The 18869-nt window shown below is 46.2% G+C and overlaps 3 protein-coding genes across 4 annotated transcripts; 2 read left to right on the top strand and 1 right to left on the bottom strand.

The window, feature by feature from the left end:
- Positions 1–915: 915 nt before the first annotated feature.
- Positions 916–1869, top strand: LOC125323634 (taste receptor type 2 member 9-like). Its single transcript, XM_048298787.1, has one exon. It carries the CDS (start codon positions 916–918, stop codon positions 1867–1869), a length of 954 nt encoding a protein of 317 aa, XP_048154744.1.
- Positions 1870–3952: 2083 nt separating this feature from the next.
- Positions 3953–4915, top strand: LOC125323705 (taste receptor type 2 member 9-like). The gene has a single exon (XM_048298892.1). The coding sequence runs from the start codon at positions 3953–3955 to the stop codon at positions 4913–4915; it is 963 nt and encodes a 320-aa protein (XP_048154849.1).
- Positions 4916–7470: 2555 nt separating this feature from the next.
- ANKRD66 (ankyrin repeat domain 66) lies at positions 7471–15509 on the bottom strand. 2 transcript variants are annotated; one of them, XM_048296944.1, is made up of 4 exons: positions 15320–15509; positions 13777–13937; positions 12245–12473; positions 7471–7886 (listed from the first exon to the last, which is right to left on the bottom strand). In XM_048296944.1, exons 1-4 carry the CDS (start codon positions 15394–15396, stop codon positions 7706–7708), a joined length of 648 nt encoding a protein of 215 aa, XP_048152901.1. In that variant the 5' UTR covers positions 15397–15509; the 3' UTR covers positions 7471–7705. The 2 variants fall into 2 exon arrangements, with proteins under 2 accessions (XP_048152901.1, XP_048152902.1); XM_048296945.1 differs by lacking the exon at positions 15320–15509 and adding an exon at positions 14020–14229.
- Between the last annotated feature and the right edge of the window lie 3360 nt (positions 15510–18869).

The following is an 18869-nucleotide window of genomic DNA, read 5'->3' as shown; positions in this document are numbered from 1 at the left end:
AATCTTCTCCTTCTTGAGATGCTGGAGGGGATTGATAGGAAGCATGAGCAGACACATGTTTCAAGCACCTGATGCATATCCTCCTGATTTGAAAGCCCAGCATTGGAGATCCTGATTTTATACCATTATTTTTTTAAGGTGCCAGATTCCTCACACAGGGCTGACCCCAAACCCCAGTCACAGTATGGTCCTGCTGGAGTAACATTTTCATTTCAGGCCCCTGTACAAGCACAGTGCCAGCACAGACACTTCATATTCAGACCTGTTGTAATAGAAATAACTTCCATTCTCCTCACAAAAACTTGGAGAGAAGAAGAAAGAAAGAAGTAAACAAAACCCAACAATCCTAAACCGTGTTTTCTGTTCTGTCAGAAAAACTAGAGAGAAAACTCAGATCAAAGCATAAAGCAGGCAACAGGCAGTATCAGGAAAAGAAAATTTTCTTAAGGAAGTTCTCTGCCTTTCATCAATATTACAAATTAGCAAAAGAAATACTATTTTTGAATTGGTGTATCCAAAATTAAATTGGTCATTGGAGGTGACCGAAGGACACAAGAACCCAGGTCCTGAAGCCTGACACTGCTCAAACAGGGGTCAGGCACAAAATCACAACACTCTCCACTGCACAAAAACATCTCCGCTGTTTGTGTCACCCAACACAGCCCCCCTGAACCAACATTCAAATAGTCAAGGGTGACACCGGCCCCAGGTAAGGCGATACCCAGCATATTTACATCCCTGCACCTGCCCTGCTCCCCAGAGCAGCAGCACCAAAATCCCCCCCAGCAGCAGCAGCAGCTCTATAAAGCTGCTCTTGCCATCCCTGACACTCCACCAAGAGCAGCCACTGCCCTGCCTCAGGCACTGCTGCCACAGCCCCCTTGGCCAGCACAGCTCTGCTCCCCAGCTCGCAGCATGGAAGCTTGTCACTCTCCACAGCAATCCAATGTCACTTCATACGGGGCCACAACTCTGGCCATCATCAGCCTGGAGGCCTTTGCTGGCATGTGGATAAACGCTTTCCTTGTTTGTGTGCTTTGCATTGCCTGGGTCAAAAAGAAAACCCTGAACTCTAATGAGAAGATCTTGCTGCTTCTGGGATGCTCCAGGTTTTGGAATTTGTGCATCTCATGGGTATATTCCTTTCTTTTAATAATTTATCCCAATTATCTTGATGTTCAACCCACATGTAAATTTCTTTTATCTACTCAAAACTTTTGTTATTGTTCCAGTTTGTGGTTTTCTGCCTGTCTTTGTGTTTTTTATTGCATAAAAATTGCGAATTTCAGGAACAGGTTCTTCATCTACCTGAAAGTAAAAATTGACAGGATTGTGCCCTGGCTCTTGTTGGGGTCAGTGCTTTTATCATTGGCTGTTGGCAGCTCTCTGTACAACATCATTGATAAAGCACAGTGTAACAAGCGCAATTCCACCGGGCGAGGACATTTTTCAGAAATGTGTGGCAAAGTGGATGATGGTTTTTTCCATATTTATTTTATCTATGGCTTTGGATTTGTCACTTCTTTCACAGCAGTCATCTTTTCTGCCCTTCTACTTCTCTTTTCTCTCTGGAGACACAAATGCAAGATGCAGACAAACTCCAGGAACAACCTCAGCATGGATGCCCACATCAAAGCCATGAAATCTATTCTCTCCTTACTTATAATATACAGCATTAACTTTGTCTTTTTGACCTCGACCCTGATTCCTTCAACACAGGAGGAAAATTCCATGGTGTTTCTTGTTTACATATTTCTGTATGGTTTTCCAGGTGTTCATTCTCTTATTCTGATTTTTAGCAATCCTAAGCTGAAAAAAACACTGATAAGGATTCTGTCCCATGTCAAGTGCAAGGTTTGCATGAGGTAGGAGCTCCAGTAAAATCTGGAGCCCATGAAAAATGTTGATCTTTCACTATAAAAAATAGATAATTCAACTCTCTAGGCAGTGTAGATTATATAGTTGTTCTCTCCTCAACATCAAAGTAAGCAAAACTTCATTCAAATTCTTTAAACTTAATTGAAATGAGTTAAATAAATTGCTACTATGGTTTCACTTAGAAAATTCTTTGACTTCAACTGTTGTCAATAACAAATTCATTTAGACCTGGTCCCTGGGCCGGACACAAAGAGACAATAACAGGACTGGAAATCTTCCTCAAACGCTTTGGCATTTGCTGGTTGAAAAATGACTGAACTCAGCACCAGGTTTATTTGTATTTGCGTTTCCATTTCTTTCTGCTGTGTCTCTGTTCTTTGCAATATTATCACTTGTAACACTGGGTGGGGTGGGTGCGCCTTGAAGGACTGCAGCCTATGGAGACTCCACGCTGGAGACAGATGTTCCTGAAGGACTGCAGCCCGCGGATGGGATCCACACTCTAGCAGGGAAGAGAGTGAGACAGAAGGAGCAGAAGAGAAAACTTATTATGGACTGACAGCAACGCTCATTCCCTGTCCCACTGTGGGGAAGGAAGTGGAGAAGCTGGGAATGAAAGAGTGAATTTTGGGCTGTGATGAAGAAGGGTAGAAGGCAAAGAGTTCTAGTTTTGTGCTTGTTTCTCACCATCCTACTCCATATTCAAAGAGCAATAAATTAAATTAATTTTCCAAAATTTCAGTCTGTTTTCTCCATGACAGTAACTGGCAATTGATCTCCCTGTCGTGATCTCAACCCATGAGCTTTTCCATCTTCTATTTTCCTTCTTGTCCTGCTGCACAACAGGAGTGAAGAAAAGGCTGGATGATGGGGTCTGGCAGGTGTCCAAGTTTAACAATCCACAGCAGGCCCTGTAAACATTAAATAATTCCAATATCAACAGAACAGAATCCAATTGTTCATTTCTTTCACCAGCTCTGGCTCAGAGGGACAATTTACTGCATAGTCAGTGCCAGGTGTGCATTTTTCATATTATCACCTTCAAAAAGATTCATTCCTGTTCATGAAATGAGAGAAACAACCTTTAAACCAGAGTAACATCTTAATCACTACAATATTTCTTTTTCCCAAGACCACACAACCTCCACAGGGGGTGGTAGGTACAAAGTCTCAGTGAATCTTTCCCCTTCTCCAATGATGCTGGAGGGGATGGCTTTGAACTAAAAGCAGACCCTGTAAAGACCCGATCCACATATTTCATGCATGGAAAACCCAGCATCTGAGACTCTGGTACTATACTATTTTGTTTTCAAGGGGCCAGATTCCCCATGCAGAGCTGAGCCCAAAATCCAGCCATGGTGTGGTCCTGCACAGTCCCAGCACAGACAGTTCAAATTCACACCTGTTGTAGTAAAAATAACTTCTATTCTACTCACAAAGAAATGGAGAGAAAAGGAAAGAAGCAAGAAAACAAGAAAACAAGGAAACAAAGAAATAACAACCCCACAATGTGTTTTCTGTTCAGTCAGCAAAACCAGAGAGAAAACTCAGATCAAAGCATAAAGCAGGCAACAGGCAATATCAGGAAATCAAAAATTCCCTCAAGGCAATGGTCTGCCTTTCGTCAATGTAAAAAAATAACAAAAGAAATGACATTGTTAAATGAATGCAATCAAAAACTAAATTGGACATAGTAGGTCACCAAGGGACACAAGAACCCAGATCCTGAAGCCTGACACTGCTCAAACAGGGGTCAGGCACAAAATCACAACACTCTCCACTGCACAAAAACATCTCCGCTGTTTGTGTCACCCAACACAGCCCCCCTGAACCAACATTCAAATAGTCAAGGGTGACACCGGCCCCAGGTAAGGCGATACCCAGCACATTTACATCCCTGCACCTGCCCTGCTCCCCAGAGCAGCAGCACCAAAATCCCCCCCAGCAGCAGCAGCAGCTCTATAAAGCTGCTCTTGCCATCCCTGACACTCCACCAAGAGCAGCCACTGCCCTGCCTCAGGCACTGCTGCCACAGCCCCCTTGGCCAGCACAGCTCTGCTCCCCAGCTCGCAGCATGGAAGCTTGTCACTCTCCACAGCAATCCAATGTCACTTCATACGGGGCCACAGCTGTGGCCATCATCAGCCTGGAGGCCTTTGCTGGCATGTGGATAAACGCTTTCCTTGTTTGTGTGCTTTGCATTGCCTGGGTCAAAAAGAAAGCCTTGAACTCTAATGAGAAGATCTTGCTGCTTCTGGGATGCTGCAGGTTTTGCTCTTTGTGCATCTCTTGGACATACTCATTTCTTTCAATAATTTATCCCAATTACCTTTATGTTCATACCGTACTTCAACTAGCTGTATTTTTTCAAACCTTTTTTAATAATTGCAACTTGTGGTTTTCTGCCTGTCTTTGTGTTTTTTATTGCATAAAAATTGCGAATTTCAGGAACAGGTTCTTCATCTACCTGAAAGTAAAAATTGACAGGATTGTGCCCTGGCTGTTTTTGGGGTCAGGGATTTTAGCTTTGGCTATTGGCATCCTTGCCTACGACATCGCTGCTAAACCTCACTGCAACAACCGCAATTCCACTGCACAAGGAAACTTTTGGAGAACAAATATCAAAATGGATAAACATTTTTTCCCTTCTTTTTTTCTCGTTGGCTTTGGATATGCTGCTTCATTTATGGCAGTCATCTTTTCTGCTGTTTTCCTTCTCTTTTCTCTCTGGAGACACAAACGCAAGATGCAGACAAACTCCAGGAACAACCTCAACATGGAAGCCCACATCAGAGCCATGAAATCTATTCTCTCCTTCTTAGTGATGTACAGCATCAATTTTGTATGTTTGGTCTTAGAAATGGTTTATGTCACAAGGACTGGAAGTCATATGGCATTTCTCATTGTAGTATTTCAGTACACTTTTCTGGGTGTTCACTCCCTTATTCTGATTTTCAGCAATCCCAAATTAGAAAAGACACTGCTAAGGATTCTTCCCTTAGAAAGAAGTGTGAATTTCAAGGTTTGCATGAGTTAGGAACTGTAATAAAAACAGGAGCCCATGCAAAATGTTGATATTTCATTATAGAAAACAAGTAGTTTAATCTCTAATGCAACTCTCCAAGCAGTGTAGATGATACAAATGTTCTTATCACTGAGATTAAGAATATATCATTCAAATACTATGAACTAAAATAATGTGACTTAAATAAGATATGTTCAATTATAATTTCATTTAGGTAATTCTTTGAGTTAAATTATTGTCAGTAACAAATTTATTTAGACCTGGTACAGGGGCTGGCTGTAAAAGAGCAATGACAATACTGCAAACCTGCCATGAATACTCTGGCATGTTCTGTTTGAAACAACGGAATTAACTACAGGTTTATCTCTATTTTGGTTTACCTTTCTTTCTGCTGTGGCCCTGTGCTGTGTGATATATTATGGGCTGTATCACTGTCCAGCAGTGGCTGACAGCTCTGTGTGAACATGCTGATCCCTGTCACTCACCAGAGGTGCTCACTGATGCACAAACAGCGAAGCAGGAACGGCCCCGGGTGCTCAGGGGGTGCAGAGCCCCCTTCCCACGCCAGCCCTGTGTGTCCTCTCTGCCCCACTGCCTGCAAGGACAGGATTCCCTGCTCTGTGTGACTGCCCTGTTGGTCTGCTTTGACTTGGTGATGAGATTGGCTTTCCCAGTGGACTCTGGCTCAGTAAACCCCATATTTTGTTCTGGATCAGGGGAACAGCATGAAAACGGAGTGGAGGAGACAACTCATTATGAACTGACTGCACCCCCTTGTGCTGCTGTGGGGGAGGAGGTGGAGGAGCTGGGGATGAAGGAGTAAAGTTGAGCCTAGGATGGATGGAATGGTGGTACAGGCAGCAGGATCTAGTTTGTGTTTGTTTCTCATCATCCTTCTGTACTTTCAATAGGCAATAAAATAAATTCATTTTCCGCATGTCAAGTCTGTTTTGTCTGTGACAGTACCTTGTGAGTGATCTCACTGTCTTTATCTCGATCCATCAGCTTTTCCATCCTATTTTCCACCTCCTTGTGGGTGAGAGAGAAGGAGCAGCTGGGTGGGGGCCTGGCTGCTGCCCAAGGTCAACCCACCACAGCAGGTGAAACATAAAATAGTTCCAACATGAACAGAGCAGAACCTGAATTGATCATTTCTGTCACCAGCTCAGGTCCAGAGGCTGGTCTTAAGCATCTCATCTGGATACATGTCCCCAGGGAAAGGCCTTGAAAGGACAGGAACTGTTGCACATAGGTAAAACCTTATAAAATGAAGGCCTTGTTGCCTTTGTAAAATCATAGCTCAGGCCTGTTACTTCGGCTGAGTAGAAAAGGACTGCGAGAAAGAGACACAGCTGAATTAGGGGCAGAAAAACCTGCAGTGTGATCATCACATGTCCATATCATGGTGTATGGTGGTTGGTTGAATTATGTTTGTTATGCTTTAAATTTATGTAAACTGGTAACTGGCTAACTGCTTAAAAAGTCTGGGTTTTTGCAATAAAGTGTCTCTCCTTTGCACCTGCCTGGGGAATCTGTGTTGCTCCTTATCGCAACAAGGAACCACCACACCTCCCTTCTTCCTCTGCTGCTACTCATGCACTTCATCCTTTAATGTGACAGTCCCAACCACTTTCACAAGAAAGCCCTGGATGATCCATCTTATTCCCTACATGCAGTGCAACATCATCCCTCACAACCTCACATACACAAGACTCAGCAGGCAAAACCAGCACCTTGCAGATGTGACCACACAAAACTCCACAGCCCCAGCAAACCACGCTGCAGATCCCTCCTTCCATCCCTGTGAAACCCCTGAGAGTGACACCCAGCTCAGCATCCCTGCCCTGTGCACCAGCCCCACTCAGCTGGCACTGCAGGGGACAGGGTGTCCATCAGCACAGCCACCCTGCACAGCCCATGGGGACAGGTGCAGGATGTGCCCAGCACAGGGAAGCTGACCCATGAGAGATGTCAGAAGTCAATGGGAATGGCTGCCCAGTGCTGGCATGCGATGGAAAACTGCTCTGGGTCACATTCCAAATTTTATGACTGAGAAGTGAAAGTGTTAAAAATACTTTTGCCATGGAAAGTGTTGATGAGCAGATACACAGCTCAGGACCAGTTGCACAGCATTCCTATTTGCAGAGACATAAAAATAGCTGGGGGCAATGCTAAAAAAAAGGCAGTGCTCCAATACCCTTGGCAGTCACAGCTGGCTGAAAGCAGCAAGGAGGGAGCACATTTTCCCTTTTGCTGGGCCAGGAATGGAAGATTCAGGCTGTTGGACCCATGTGTCCAGTGAAAGCTCAAAATTAACAACTCAACTTCATCCAGAAGAAGCAACTACATCCCACTTCCAAGAAAAGAGAGAGGCATCACCAGAGGCTGCAGGTCCATGTAGAGCCTCCTGGTTGACTCAGTGCCAGAAGCAAAGGCCACAGACATCAGCAGAGCAAGCAGAACCACAGTCCAAGATGCTTTTGTGAATCAGGAAGGATCAAGACCATTTCTCTCCCTGACAATACGGGTAACTGCTGCCATCTCAGTAACTTTAACCATTGCAGTGATTTAGAGTATTGGTATATTTAAACATATTTTGCAATTGTTCTTTTATTAATATGACATCTGATACATAGAAACACAGAGGAAGACAAAAGCACTTCTAGCTGTTAAGGACATTGTTTACAGTATATCTCTACGGATGCATCCTTGTAGCCATGTGCATCTCCCATCCATATGAGGTCTGCCAGCGCCTTTGCTCTGCATTGCAAGTGCTCAGAGGCACCAAACAGGCAGGGCACACTACTGCTTCCCCTTTTTTTTCCCATTTTTCTTTTGAATAGAGACCGTACACTTCTCCCAAAAACATGGTGGGTTTCTCTGAAGCTCTTCTTTCTTGAGTTCCCAGTCTTCATCTCTCTGGTCTAAGGGGATTTTTCTCAGTGCAGCCTTCCTGCGGTAGTTCCTGCTCTCCACCTCTGCTCTGGGAGAGAAACCAAGAGTGAGCACAGCACAGACACAGCTCCATTCACAGGGACCCATCTACAGGGTCAGGGGCTGGGTCTTGGTCTGGTCAAAACCCTGCTGTCACCCACACTTGAGAAAACACCGCGACGTGCCTGGCATGGTGCAGCCCCAACCTCCCCTCACAGTGACCCCCCTGGGCCCCAGCACTGCCTGGATCCAGACATGGACATTCCGAGGGTAAATCCTGCCCAAGAGAAGGCCAACCCTTTCCTCCTCCTGCAGAGCTCTGATGTTGTAGGCACTCAAGATTCACGAAGCTCTGTCAGAAACACCATCCAATATCAGGAAAAACCCTTTTTTTCTGTAATAGAGCAGCTCTGTCCCATCAGTGCAATGCTGTCCTAGCCGAGAGCACAGAGCAAAGCCAGCAGCTCCATATTGATGGACCTCATCACCTGGGCTTTCTATATCATAGAATCACAGAACGGTTTGGGTTGGAAGGGATCTTAGAGATTATCTCATTCCATACCTCCCTGCTGTGGACAGGGATACCTTCCCCTAGACCAGGTTGCTCAAAGCCCCACCCAGCTTGGCCTTGGACACTTCCAGGGATGGGGCAGCCAGAGCTTCTCTGGGCAACCTGTGCCAGGGCCTCACCACCCTCATAGTCAAGAATTTGTTCCTAATATATCTAGTCCTACCTACCTAGGCCATTCCCCCTTGTCCATGCCCTTGTCCAAAGTCCCTCTCCAGCTCTCTTGTAGGCTCTCTTCAGGTACTGAAAGGTGCTCTAAGATCTCCACAAAGCCTATGTTTGAGAGTGGTGGTTGATGCCCATGGCTGCTGGTGTTTAAGAGGCATTTGGAAAATGCCCTTCCTAAGATGCTTTAACTTCTGGTCAGCCCTGATTGGTCAGGCCATAGGACTAGCAGCAGGTCCCTTCCAAATGAACTACCCTATTGTCTGCTGTTAAGTATCTGCTATCAAGGGCAAAAAACCCTTTTTTATAGACTTTTAAATATAAACATATTTATTTATTTACACATGAATATACATATGCCCTTGTCTTAGCTAGCAAGACCCTTTGGTACAGTTTCAACATTTTTCAGAGAGGGTGGCAGCAGACATGGGCTGAGGATCTCTGCACCATCCTTGGCAGCTCTCATAGCATTCAGAGTAAAGCCCTTCTCATGCAAAACAAATCTGATGCAAAATATGCATTTGCTATTCAGAAGCAGCTGTTTTGAAACCAGCTGTTTCCTAACTTTTGCATGTTCATGCAAACCTCAGTGAGTGGTACGGATACTCAGCAGTGGACTATTCAAAATATTTGCATTTTAATAATATTTCCGTGTTGATACATTTAATATTTCCATGTGGATGCAGTCCTCATCACGGGTCAGTGGCCCAGCCCAGGTAGGCAGGCAGTTCATGCAGCTGGCAACACTTGGGGACTGACAAACAGCATGCAAGGGTCATGGTGGTGCTAGAGGGGACTGAATTTGGATTCAGGAAGAATTTGGATGCTCATAGCCCTGTGTAGATATGCACATCAGCCCTGCATTTGGTGGAGACCCTCAGACTGTTATTTTAAAAATTGCCTTTTCTCTCTTTTTGCATGACAGGCAAATATCCAAAACTGACAGGGATGCTGTGTAACAAAATGTTCCTCATATTTATATCCCACAGATACTATGAGTGGAGGGCAGAGCTGCTCTGTGCTGTGCAGCATTTTGTGCAAGCACACTCCTAACTGCAGCACACACGGTACTGCCCTGCTCCCTTTGGCACTGCCTGACCTTGGACATCACCTCTAGGACCTTCTACACATCTGAAGGAGCAGAAGGGAATCGAAATTACACTACAAATGACAGCCATTCCTTCTAGTTAACTCCAAGTTTGCTGATGTGAGGCAGTGAGGCCAGTGTGTGAGGGTGAAGGCATCCACTGTGGTCTTAAATTATAGTGGCTGGGCTTAAAAAGTGTTCTTGAGTCTCAGTGATAAACTCTTGGCTGCCCACAGGCTGGGTAATGGCTGTGAGGTGATCATACAGGCTTTGTGTGTCTTATAAAATGTTCTAGACTGGGCATTTGAAGCATCTTCCTAGCCATTAGATCTCCCAGCCACGGTGAGCCATGCAGCTGTGGGGTGTGTCAGGCCAGCATGTGGTTCTGAAAGACAAGTCTTCCACCTTAAATCAGTCATTCACCTCCAAAAGCCCTTCATCAGCTGACCTGAGTCATCCCAGGCTGTTGCTAAGGTGTCTCAGACCAGGATGTTAATCATCCTGTCAATCAACCTGTCAATCATTCTCCCAGGCACCTCCACCTGCCCTTCTGCATCATCCAGGCACTTCCCCTACCCCTGCTGTCAGTTCACTGCCATGGCTCTGGAGCACATCCAAGGCACAGCAAATGCCACAGACTTGGCAGAAATTACTGGTGAGATTAGTGCAAAAAGGACAGCACTGAACAGGCAAGTAATTGCTATAAATTATTCATACAGGGGCAGAAGCCTGCAGACTTTCACCCTCTAGGTTAGACAATATTTACCTGTTCTGGTTTAGAAACTAAGCATGCCAAGAGCTGAGAACAGTATATAGAGAATCTCCACTGGAAGACAGTGCCCCATTCTCAAAGGTCTGGCAAACCTGAGCTTTACTACTTAGCCATTGTCTAGGTAGTAAAAAAATCTAATTTTCAAAGCTTTATTATCAGCTGCTGGTTGCCTAAATGCCTTTAAACTGAAGGTCTGAGAGTAAGAAGAGCTGATACTCTGTGTGGAAGGAAAGTGGTGAATAGTGAGGAATTACAGTATGTCAGCTCCAAAAACAGTGAGACTTTAAAGTGGTCTGGATGCCCCATTCCAGCAGTGGTGAGATCCATCAGGTTGGATGGGGCTTTGAGCAATCTGGTCTAGTGGAATGGGTTCCTGTCCATGGCAGGGGGTTGGAATGAGATGAGCTTTAATGTCCCTCCCAACCATTCTGTGATTCTATTATCCTGTGTTGGGTGGGCAGGTAAAATGCAAAGCTATCAGCATCCTCCGTAATAGCCAGAGCTTGGAAATGAGAACTTGGGGCTCCCCTAAAAATTTTTTTGGGCTCTCTACAGGGGGATTTTGCACAGTTTGTGTGTCTTTTCCTATGGAAGGACACTGATGCTGTGTGAAGATAAAAAGTGGGCATGGGGCATTTCAGCAGGAAGCAACAAGCTGAAGAACTACAGCAAAAGGACAGCAGTATCTACAGAAAGGTTTATGTGGATTAATGAAAAGTGGCATTTGTAAGGCACTGGCCTCCTCAGACATTTGCCCATCACTGTGCCTGATTTTGAACTTGGCAGCTCGTGTGCTGCACTGGCAAGCTGGAGACTTTGAGTTGGATAAATGCCTATTAAAAAAAATATGGGATGTACATGGTACCAAAGCAGTCTTGAGAATGGTGGCAGTGGTAAAAGAGATGCCAGTGAAGGATGATGGTGGGACTGTAAATTCATAGAAAAACTCAGGAAGAAAATACTTTTGGGAGCTCTCAGCATCCCAGGGTCTGGCATGGGCAGGTTTCATGGGTAGTGTATTTAGATAAAGTGGTGTTGGGACTATGGCTTGCACTGGTTGACCTCTGGTGATCTGTCCCACTGCTTTAGAGAGATGTAGGATGAGACACAGCTCAAACCTCTGCAGTAAAGCATCCTGATCCAGGGAAACACCTTTGCAAGATGAAAATACCTGTGAGCCAAGCCAATGGCAGAAAACCAGGAATGGTAATTGGGAATCCTTAAAAAGCGCATTTCTTATGGCATGTGCTGCCACAGTGGTAACTGTAAGCAATTAAAACAACAAGGATTTCCCCAAAATCTGGGCGTAGTATGAGGCCATCCTATTAACTTAAGTGGTCTAGCTTTCTATAATTATGTAAAAAATAGGGTAGCTTTTTTCTTTACTATAAGAAAAGCCAAATTTTATATATATATATACACACATACAACTGCTGAGGGCTGTTCCTAAACAACTCAACCCGTGTATTTGCCATTCACCACTGTAAGGGGTTAACACTTGTCAGCTGTTGCTTTCATTTCTGTTGCTTAATAACGGCTCTGCAACATCCTTACAAAAACAATGATGTCATGGAGTGGTAACGATTTTGAAAACATAGCAAGGCAAACCGCAGGAGGCAGGGGAATAAAAGAATGTCTTCTCATGGCTTCCCTGTCACAGGCCCGTGTTTGCTTATCCACGACAGCTTGTGTGTCAGGGCTTTAGCAGGCTTTGGGTGGGAAGATAAGCAACACACTGTGTTTGTTCTGCTCCTCTGTGGAGCAGTGAGGTTAATTTTCACTGCAGCCGCAGCGGGACTTGCCACCAATACTCACTTTTCCAAGAACTTGGAGCACTCCCGGTGTCCATAGATCTCCGCGAGCCTCCGGGGAGTGTCTCCGAAGAGGTCGGCGGCGTCCATGGCAGCGTGCAGGGAGTGAAGGGCGCGGAGCACCCGCAGCTTGCCCGCCTCGGCAGCGAAGTGAGCCGCGGTCCAGCCCACGTCGCTGCGCAGGCAGTGCCGGGCGCCGTGATCCACCAGGAGCCTGACCAGGTCTGACCGCCCTTGGAATGCGCAGCAAAACCAGGAGAGAAGATGCTTTAGGATTTATACCTTCAGGATGCAGAAGGCGGTCACACACAGCTGGTCATAATCCCCTTAGTCACGGATTTCACCGACTTGACTATTTGTTTTACCATATAAATGATACTGAATAGGAAATGCTGGTTATTTTCTCCCGAATTAGACTATTTCCAGGAGAAATTTACAATAAAAACAACAATCAAATAAAAAAGCTTTCTAATTTCTGAACAGCACATCTCAATCAGTCATTGACCAATTGGCTCTTTCATTGCTTCATTTTGGTTTTTACTTAAATTGCAAAATAAAATTTAAACATTGAGAACAGGAAAACCTGTGTACAGCTTTACTAAAACAAAGGTTTGTTGGATAGTAGATAGAGACATTGTTTTTATTCACCTTCACATTCTTCTAACCTGTGGAACTGTTTAAATAAGAAAAAAAAAATCTTTCTACCCCACTTGACACTGTCTTGACTGTGCTGGATCATTCCCAATTGCATCTAGACCATGCTGGTCTCGCATCATCAATCTGTTAAGTAACTCAGTTCCCTTTGCTGATGTCTAAATGCTTAATAATCAAAAAAGCATGGTCTTAAGTGTAAAATAGCAAATCACACTCTTGATTTCTGAGCAAAGACAGATGCCATGACACGAGATCCCAACAAACGCTGTAGCACAGAGAAGCAGAGGTCCAGTTTCCCATTTTACATTGTGTACAATTAGACATTATATATTGTTGCATCATCTCTTTTTTGGGCTGCAAATGGATATTTGACTTTATCAAACACTTCTGAAGGTGAAGGATCAAATGGGAGCTGCAAACAGCTCTGATCCTGCATTGTTCATTTAAGCAGGTGGGATAAAAGGAGAGCAATGTAAAACACAGTTATTATTTTGTTCTATTGGGTTTGATAAACACCTGGTATAAATACAGCAGGTTTGACTTTCTGCTCCTTCCCATAGGAGTACATGAGAAACAACCTCATGAAGTCACCTCTTAGAAAAGTAATGGGGGGGAAAAGCAGCCATTCCCTATGTACACATCATGTAAATTGAAAATTGTCTTGTGATGGAAGAAAAAAAGCTAAAAATCACTTCAACAGCTGTCCCATAAATTATTTTGTAGGCAAAGTTCCAATTTAAGTGGCTATTTAACCTTTTTTGCTCATTAGGGACGAAATTATCAGATACAAGCTGTGATTTTGCCAGCATAGATACAATTACAGTCAGCATCACCTTTTATGACATCCATTCACAGGGGTAACAGAGCTGGGGGTGCCCTTACCTTTGGCAGCAGCCCAGTGCAGGGGGGTCCTGTCATGCCAGTCAACATCCTTCTGGTTCGGGTCACAGTGCCCTGCCCTCAGAATCTTTTTCACCAGGTCATAGTCCCCCACAGCCACGGCTTCGTGGAGCTCTGTCATGCTGCACTCTTCAGGAAGTCGCCTGGTAACAGAGGTATGGTCGTTTAGTGGGTGTTCACTGATGTACCAGCTCCTCTCAGCAACTTTAAAAGGTCAAGCAGCACCTGGATTAAAAATGAGACAGGCACTGTGACAAACCAGGATTTGTACAAAAATAAGGAAAAAGGAATGACAGGAGGCAAACAAAAAAAAGTTATAATTTATCTTCAAGCCGGTGGTCACAGACCAATGGTGACTTTTGGTCTGTAGACACAGAAATCTGCAGCAAAGTGCAGTCCTTTATATAAAGGACTCGTAGCTAAAGCCACACTGAACATTTGCCCTGGGTTTGTTGTGCTCACTAACCATGGGAACTGGCTCCTCCCTTGCCAGTGCTGTGGGTCTCTTACTGGTAGCATTTCATTTCAATGACAGAAATGCCTTTGCAAGTATTCTCTGATGTTCTTTGGTGAAAATAATAAAAAGGGATGAAAATAATTATTCTTATTTAAAAAAAAAGAGATGATAGGGCAAGGAGGAATGGTCTTAAATGAAAAGATTCATAGCCTGTTTCACACCTGGGTGGAGGGACTGTGCAGGTAAGATCCAAAAGAAAGACCCATACTCATCTTTTACTGAGTTTGAGTCCTGTACATCTCGGAAAATCTGAATATATTAAAAAGAAAAGTAAATTTTGGAGCTCCTAGTGGGCCACAGAAGTATCACGGGATTTGGTCTCTCTGATACTTTAACCACCCCTGTACTGCTTCCTCCTCCTCATTGTCTCTCACTAATCTTGAAGAACCTGTTCCTTTAGATTAAAAAGAGATCTTCTGATTTGTTCTCCAACACCTTTCAACAGCATCAAATCTATCCTGAAAACGTCAAACTTTAATGCATCCAACCTATCACTGAAATGAGGGCTGGACAAAAGTATAGGAAAAAAAAGTCTTGGACTTTTTCATACAACTTTATTCTTTTCCACCTTCAGGTCATACCCACACACATACACCCAAAGGGAAGGGAAGCTGCTGATTCCAAGGCAGGAGCTCAGCAGCTCTCCAAGGGGGCAACTTCATAAGCGATTTAGGCCAAGCCAAATTTTACCTGCCCTCCTCCCCTGCTGCCTCCCTTTGCTAGCCTTGAAGCTCATAGGGCCATTTCACAGCTGTTGATCTCTCACAAAATTAATCTTTCATTATTGGTGCCGGTTTTCAGGTGAATTCCCTGAATTCAGCATTACTGAGGAGGCAAACACTAGGGCTGTGCAAAGGGGGATGAGTGCAGATCTGCCCCACAAGTACGGACCTGTGCTAAATCCACCTTCCGCCACTCCAGAAGTTGTACCCAAATGTGGTACCTAGAGAGTGGGAAGCGCCCTTCTCCTAAGGACAGAGGAAAAGATTTGTATTTTTACAGCACAACCTTGAGCCAAAGTGCCGTCCCCCCATGCTCGCCCGGCCACAGGCACTGCAGCTCCTCCACGGGGTGTTGCAACCCATCCGGGGGAATTTTCTCACGGGGTTCCTGTTGCTTGGCCCAGCCCCAGCCGGCAGATCCAGCACTCACACGGAGCGGGCCCACGCGTGACCCCGTCCCCGCCACACCGGGGCACGGCCCCGCACCTCGGCGGCCGCGGGCCCCGCTGCGACGCGCAGGCTTTGTTGCGCATGGCTCTGTGCCAGAAACTTGTTTCTCAGGCCCAGAGAAGGTTTCTCCCAGAAAGATTGTCTCAGCTGAAAACTAAGGCAAAGTTTGGTCCCTCCCCTTCGGGGAGAGTCCAGCGGTCGCTGTGCCTGCGACAGAGGCAGCCTCCTGTGGGAGCAGCCGGCGCTCGCCCGGCTCCGGAGGGCTGCGGGTGGCCAGAGGGGACATCCTGCTCCTCTGGACAGCGGGACGGGAGCAGGGCGCGGCCAGGACACGGCACAACAGGTACGTAAAGCCCTGAAAAGGGCGAAAAAAGGGTCTGGGGAGAGCACGGGGAGGAGCAATGGTGACGTGATGGGGATTTTTAAGGAGCTGAGTAATTTCTGCGCAGCCCCTCGTGCAGCTTCACTGCTCCCACTCCCTGTCCCCTACCCTCCTTGATCTCGTTCCTCCGCTTCCTTCCAGCCCCTTATCTGGCCCCAAATCCCTGTGCGTCCCTGCGGAAGGGTGGGATCCACTCCGGATAAGAAGTTGAGAGGGATAACGGGGGACATGCCCCTTTGCCTCTCCGTGTGTGGACAGCATTCAGGGAAATGTAACCCACCTCCCGACACGGCTGTGTCCAGCATGCGGATGGGAAGCAGCAGTCCCAGGCTACAGCAGGGAAAACTCCAACTAGATGGAAGGGGAAAAAATAATTCACAGCGAGGGTGATTAAACTCTGCTCCAGGTGTCCAGCGCTGAGACATGCAGACCTGAGGCAGCCCCATGTGTGCCCTGCTTTGAGCACTAAGTGACTTCCAGCAATCCTTCCCTACCTAAATTCTTCTGGAAGGCTGAGAGGGACAAAGAGCAGGAGGTTTGAGTGCTCTGCTAGCACAGCATTCACCTCCTCCAAACCCAGCCTCCCATTACCTGCACGGAACCCTGTGTCCCAGCTGCTGTTGGAACTGGTGGGGAGAGTAGGTGGTTTTAGGATGTGGCTCCCCTGGTGTGTTTTAGGCCCGAGCTCAGGTACAAGGGATAAGTTGAGGATTGCCATGTCAGCCACACAGACCTGCCGGGACAACGTGGCTGTACTTTACCCTGTGACACAACCACCCCAGCCTCTCCAGGAGCAGCAGGTGGTGGCCCCTCTGGGTAGGGATCAGGGGTGGTGGTGCTGCCTGGGCTTGCAGCCCCTGGGCTTGCTCACCAACCCCACTGATGTGTTCACAGCAGCCCAGAAACTGTGGTGAATTACTGCTGGGGACGTATGGGATCAAGCTGTGGTGATTTACTGTTGGAGATACACAGGATTCACAGGGTAGCTCCAGGAGGAACAGGATATGCTCAGATCTCCATCTGTCTGTCATTAATGGCCTCCCCTTTTGCAGCCTGTTGGGAGTGAAACACTTTCTCTCTTCAAAATCAGGTGATATGAAGGAGGAAGAGACTTGTGCTTGCAGAGAAGTGAGAGGGCATGATTCGCAGCAGACAGGTTTCCCACCACAAAGTCCTGCTGCAGGCCCAAACCAGAAAGCAATGGGTCAGAAAAGATGCTTCACTGCCTAAAATGGTTTATTTAAAAGCAGGGACAAGGGCTGGGGCTCTCAGGTAAACACTGTCATAACTCTTAAGATAATAATCCCCCAGACCCAGTGAATGTTGAAATGTTTTGGCATCTGGCATGGGGCTTAAGGTGATCCCATGCCCTGGTGATGAGAAATGGCTCTTTGGTTCTATATCTAGGGTCAGATCTGTGAGTGGATGTATTTAAAACATTACTCAGAGCTCAAAAAGGGGACAGTGACATTTCCATCTGCTATGGGGTTTCTTACTGGGGAGTGCTGCAGAGATGAGCATGGGGCAGTGCCGTTCAGCAAGGCTGGGAGGCCCTGGCTTAGCCCAGGATGTAGGACCATCACCCAAAAACTTGGGAATTGCCCAGCTCCACCTTTGCTTCTTTCAGTCTCCATTTCCCATCTTGAGAAGGGGGATGTACCATCCTTCCCCAGCCCCTGTGCTCACGGTGATGTGCTGTCAGTGATTTACTGAGGTCAGCACTAAGCCACACCAAAATGTCAGATGGAATCAGCCTTTAGAACATGCAGCATGGTTGTTTACTGGGAAAAAAAAAATGGAGCTCAGATCAGTGAAAAATCACATTTGCATTTCAGTGACAGCCTCAGCCTTTTACACACTGCAGCACAAAAGGCGTCAGTGTGAAGGACTCTTTCCTTCAGCTCTCCCACATTCCTCAGCTTCAGCTTCCCCGCTTTGGCAGCCTTCAAATAAAGGAGAAGCCAAGGTCAGGACAAAAAAAAAACCAAAAAAAAACCAAAAAAAAAAAAAAAGGAAAGGGAAAAAAAAAGAAAAAAGAAAAACCCTCAAACCTAAAACCATATGCTCTGGTAAAACCTCCTTTCCTGCTGCCCACTATCCAAGTGAGAGCTCCTGCCTGGAAACTGTTTGGTGTTTGCCAATGGCTTTTGCACTTCCCAGAGCCCCCTGCAGCCCCTTCCTCCCTTGCTAGAGAAGCTGGTACCCCTGGCACCCCTCAGCTGCTGGGACAGGCACTTCTGGAGGTGGCAGTGACCAAATTTTGTCAAGCATGGAGAAAGTTTGCCCCGTTACCAGCACCACCACCACCTCCAGCACCAGCAACTTCCCACGAGATTCATGGAGATGTTGGGCTGCTTGAGGAACATCAAGCCCACTTCAGAAGATACAGGGAAGAAGCACCTGGGACCAGTGATACCCAGGACCCCATCCTGCCACTCTCACATGCACAAGCTCTCCTGCTGCAAGTGCCCAGAGTGCTGGAGGTGAGAGTTTGAAGGACCTGGCCCAAAAAAGGGCAACGTTGGATCATATCACACAGGCCCATGGAAGCTGTGCCAATTTATACTGACAATGGATCAGCCTTGGAATTCAACAAAAGCCTCCATGTTTATCCAAGTGTTGGGAAAGGCTGTCGGAGCTGCTTCCTGTGCTCTTTCAATCCCCAGCTCAGGAACCGCTGTGGGAACCACCCAGCAGCAGTCACAGCACATCAGCTCTGGAAAATAAACTCAATCCCAGGAACTAAAGGCAAAACCACCATGGAACATGAGGAAGCTATCATTTCCCTGGCTGTAATCACCAGCAGGAATGTGGGTGTGCTGCTGGAACTTCCATTTTATCTGTTTACCGCACTTGAAGCGGACCCAGCTCTGGTCAGGGGTGTGCAAGGACTCTGTCTGCTAAAAACTCAGAAGCAGGACACTCATCTCAGTGTCCTACTGTACAACCAGCACAGCTGTGAAATTCCAGACTTAAAACACACACAGACATATACACACACAGC

Source organism: Corvus hawaiiensis, chromosome 3 (assembly GCF_020740725.1).
Source record: "Corvus hawaiiensis isolate bCorHaw1 chromosome 3, bCorHaw1.pri.cur, whole genome shotgun sequence".
Taxonomy (NCBI): Eukaryota; Metazoa; Chordata; class Aves; order Passeriformes; family Corvidae; genus Corvus; species Corvus hawaiiensis.
This window is presented reverse-complemented; position numbering and strand designations above follow the sequence as displayed.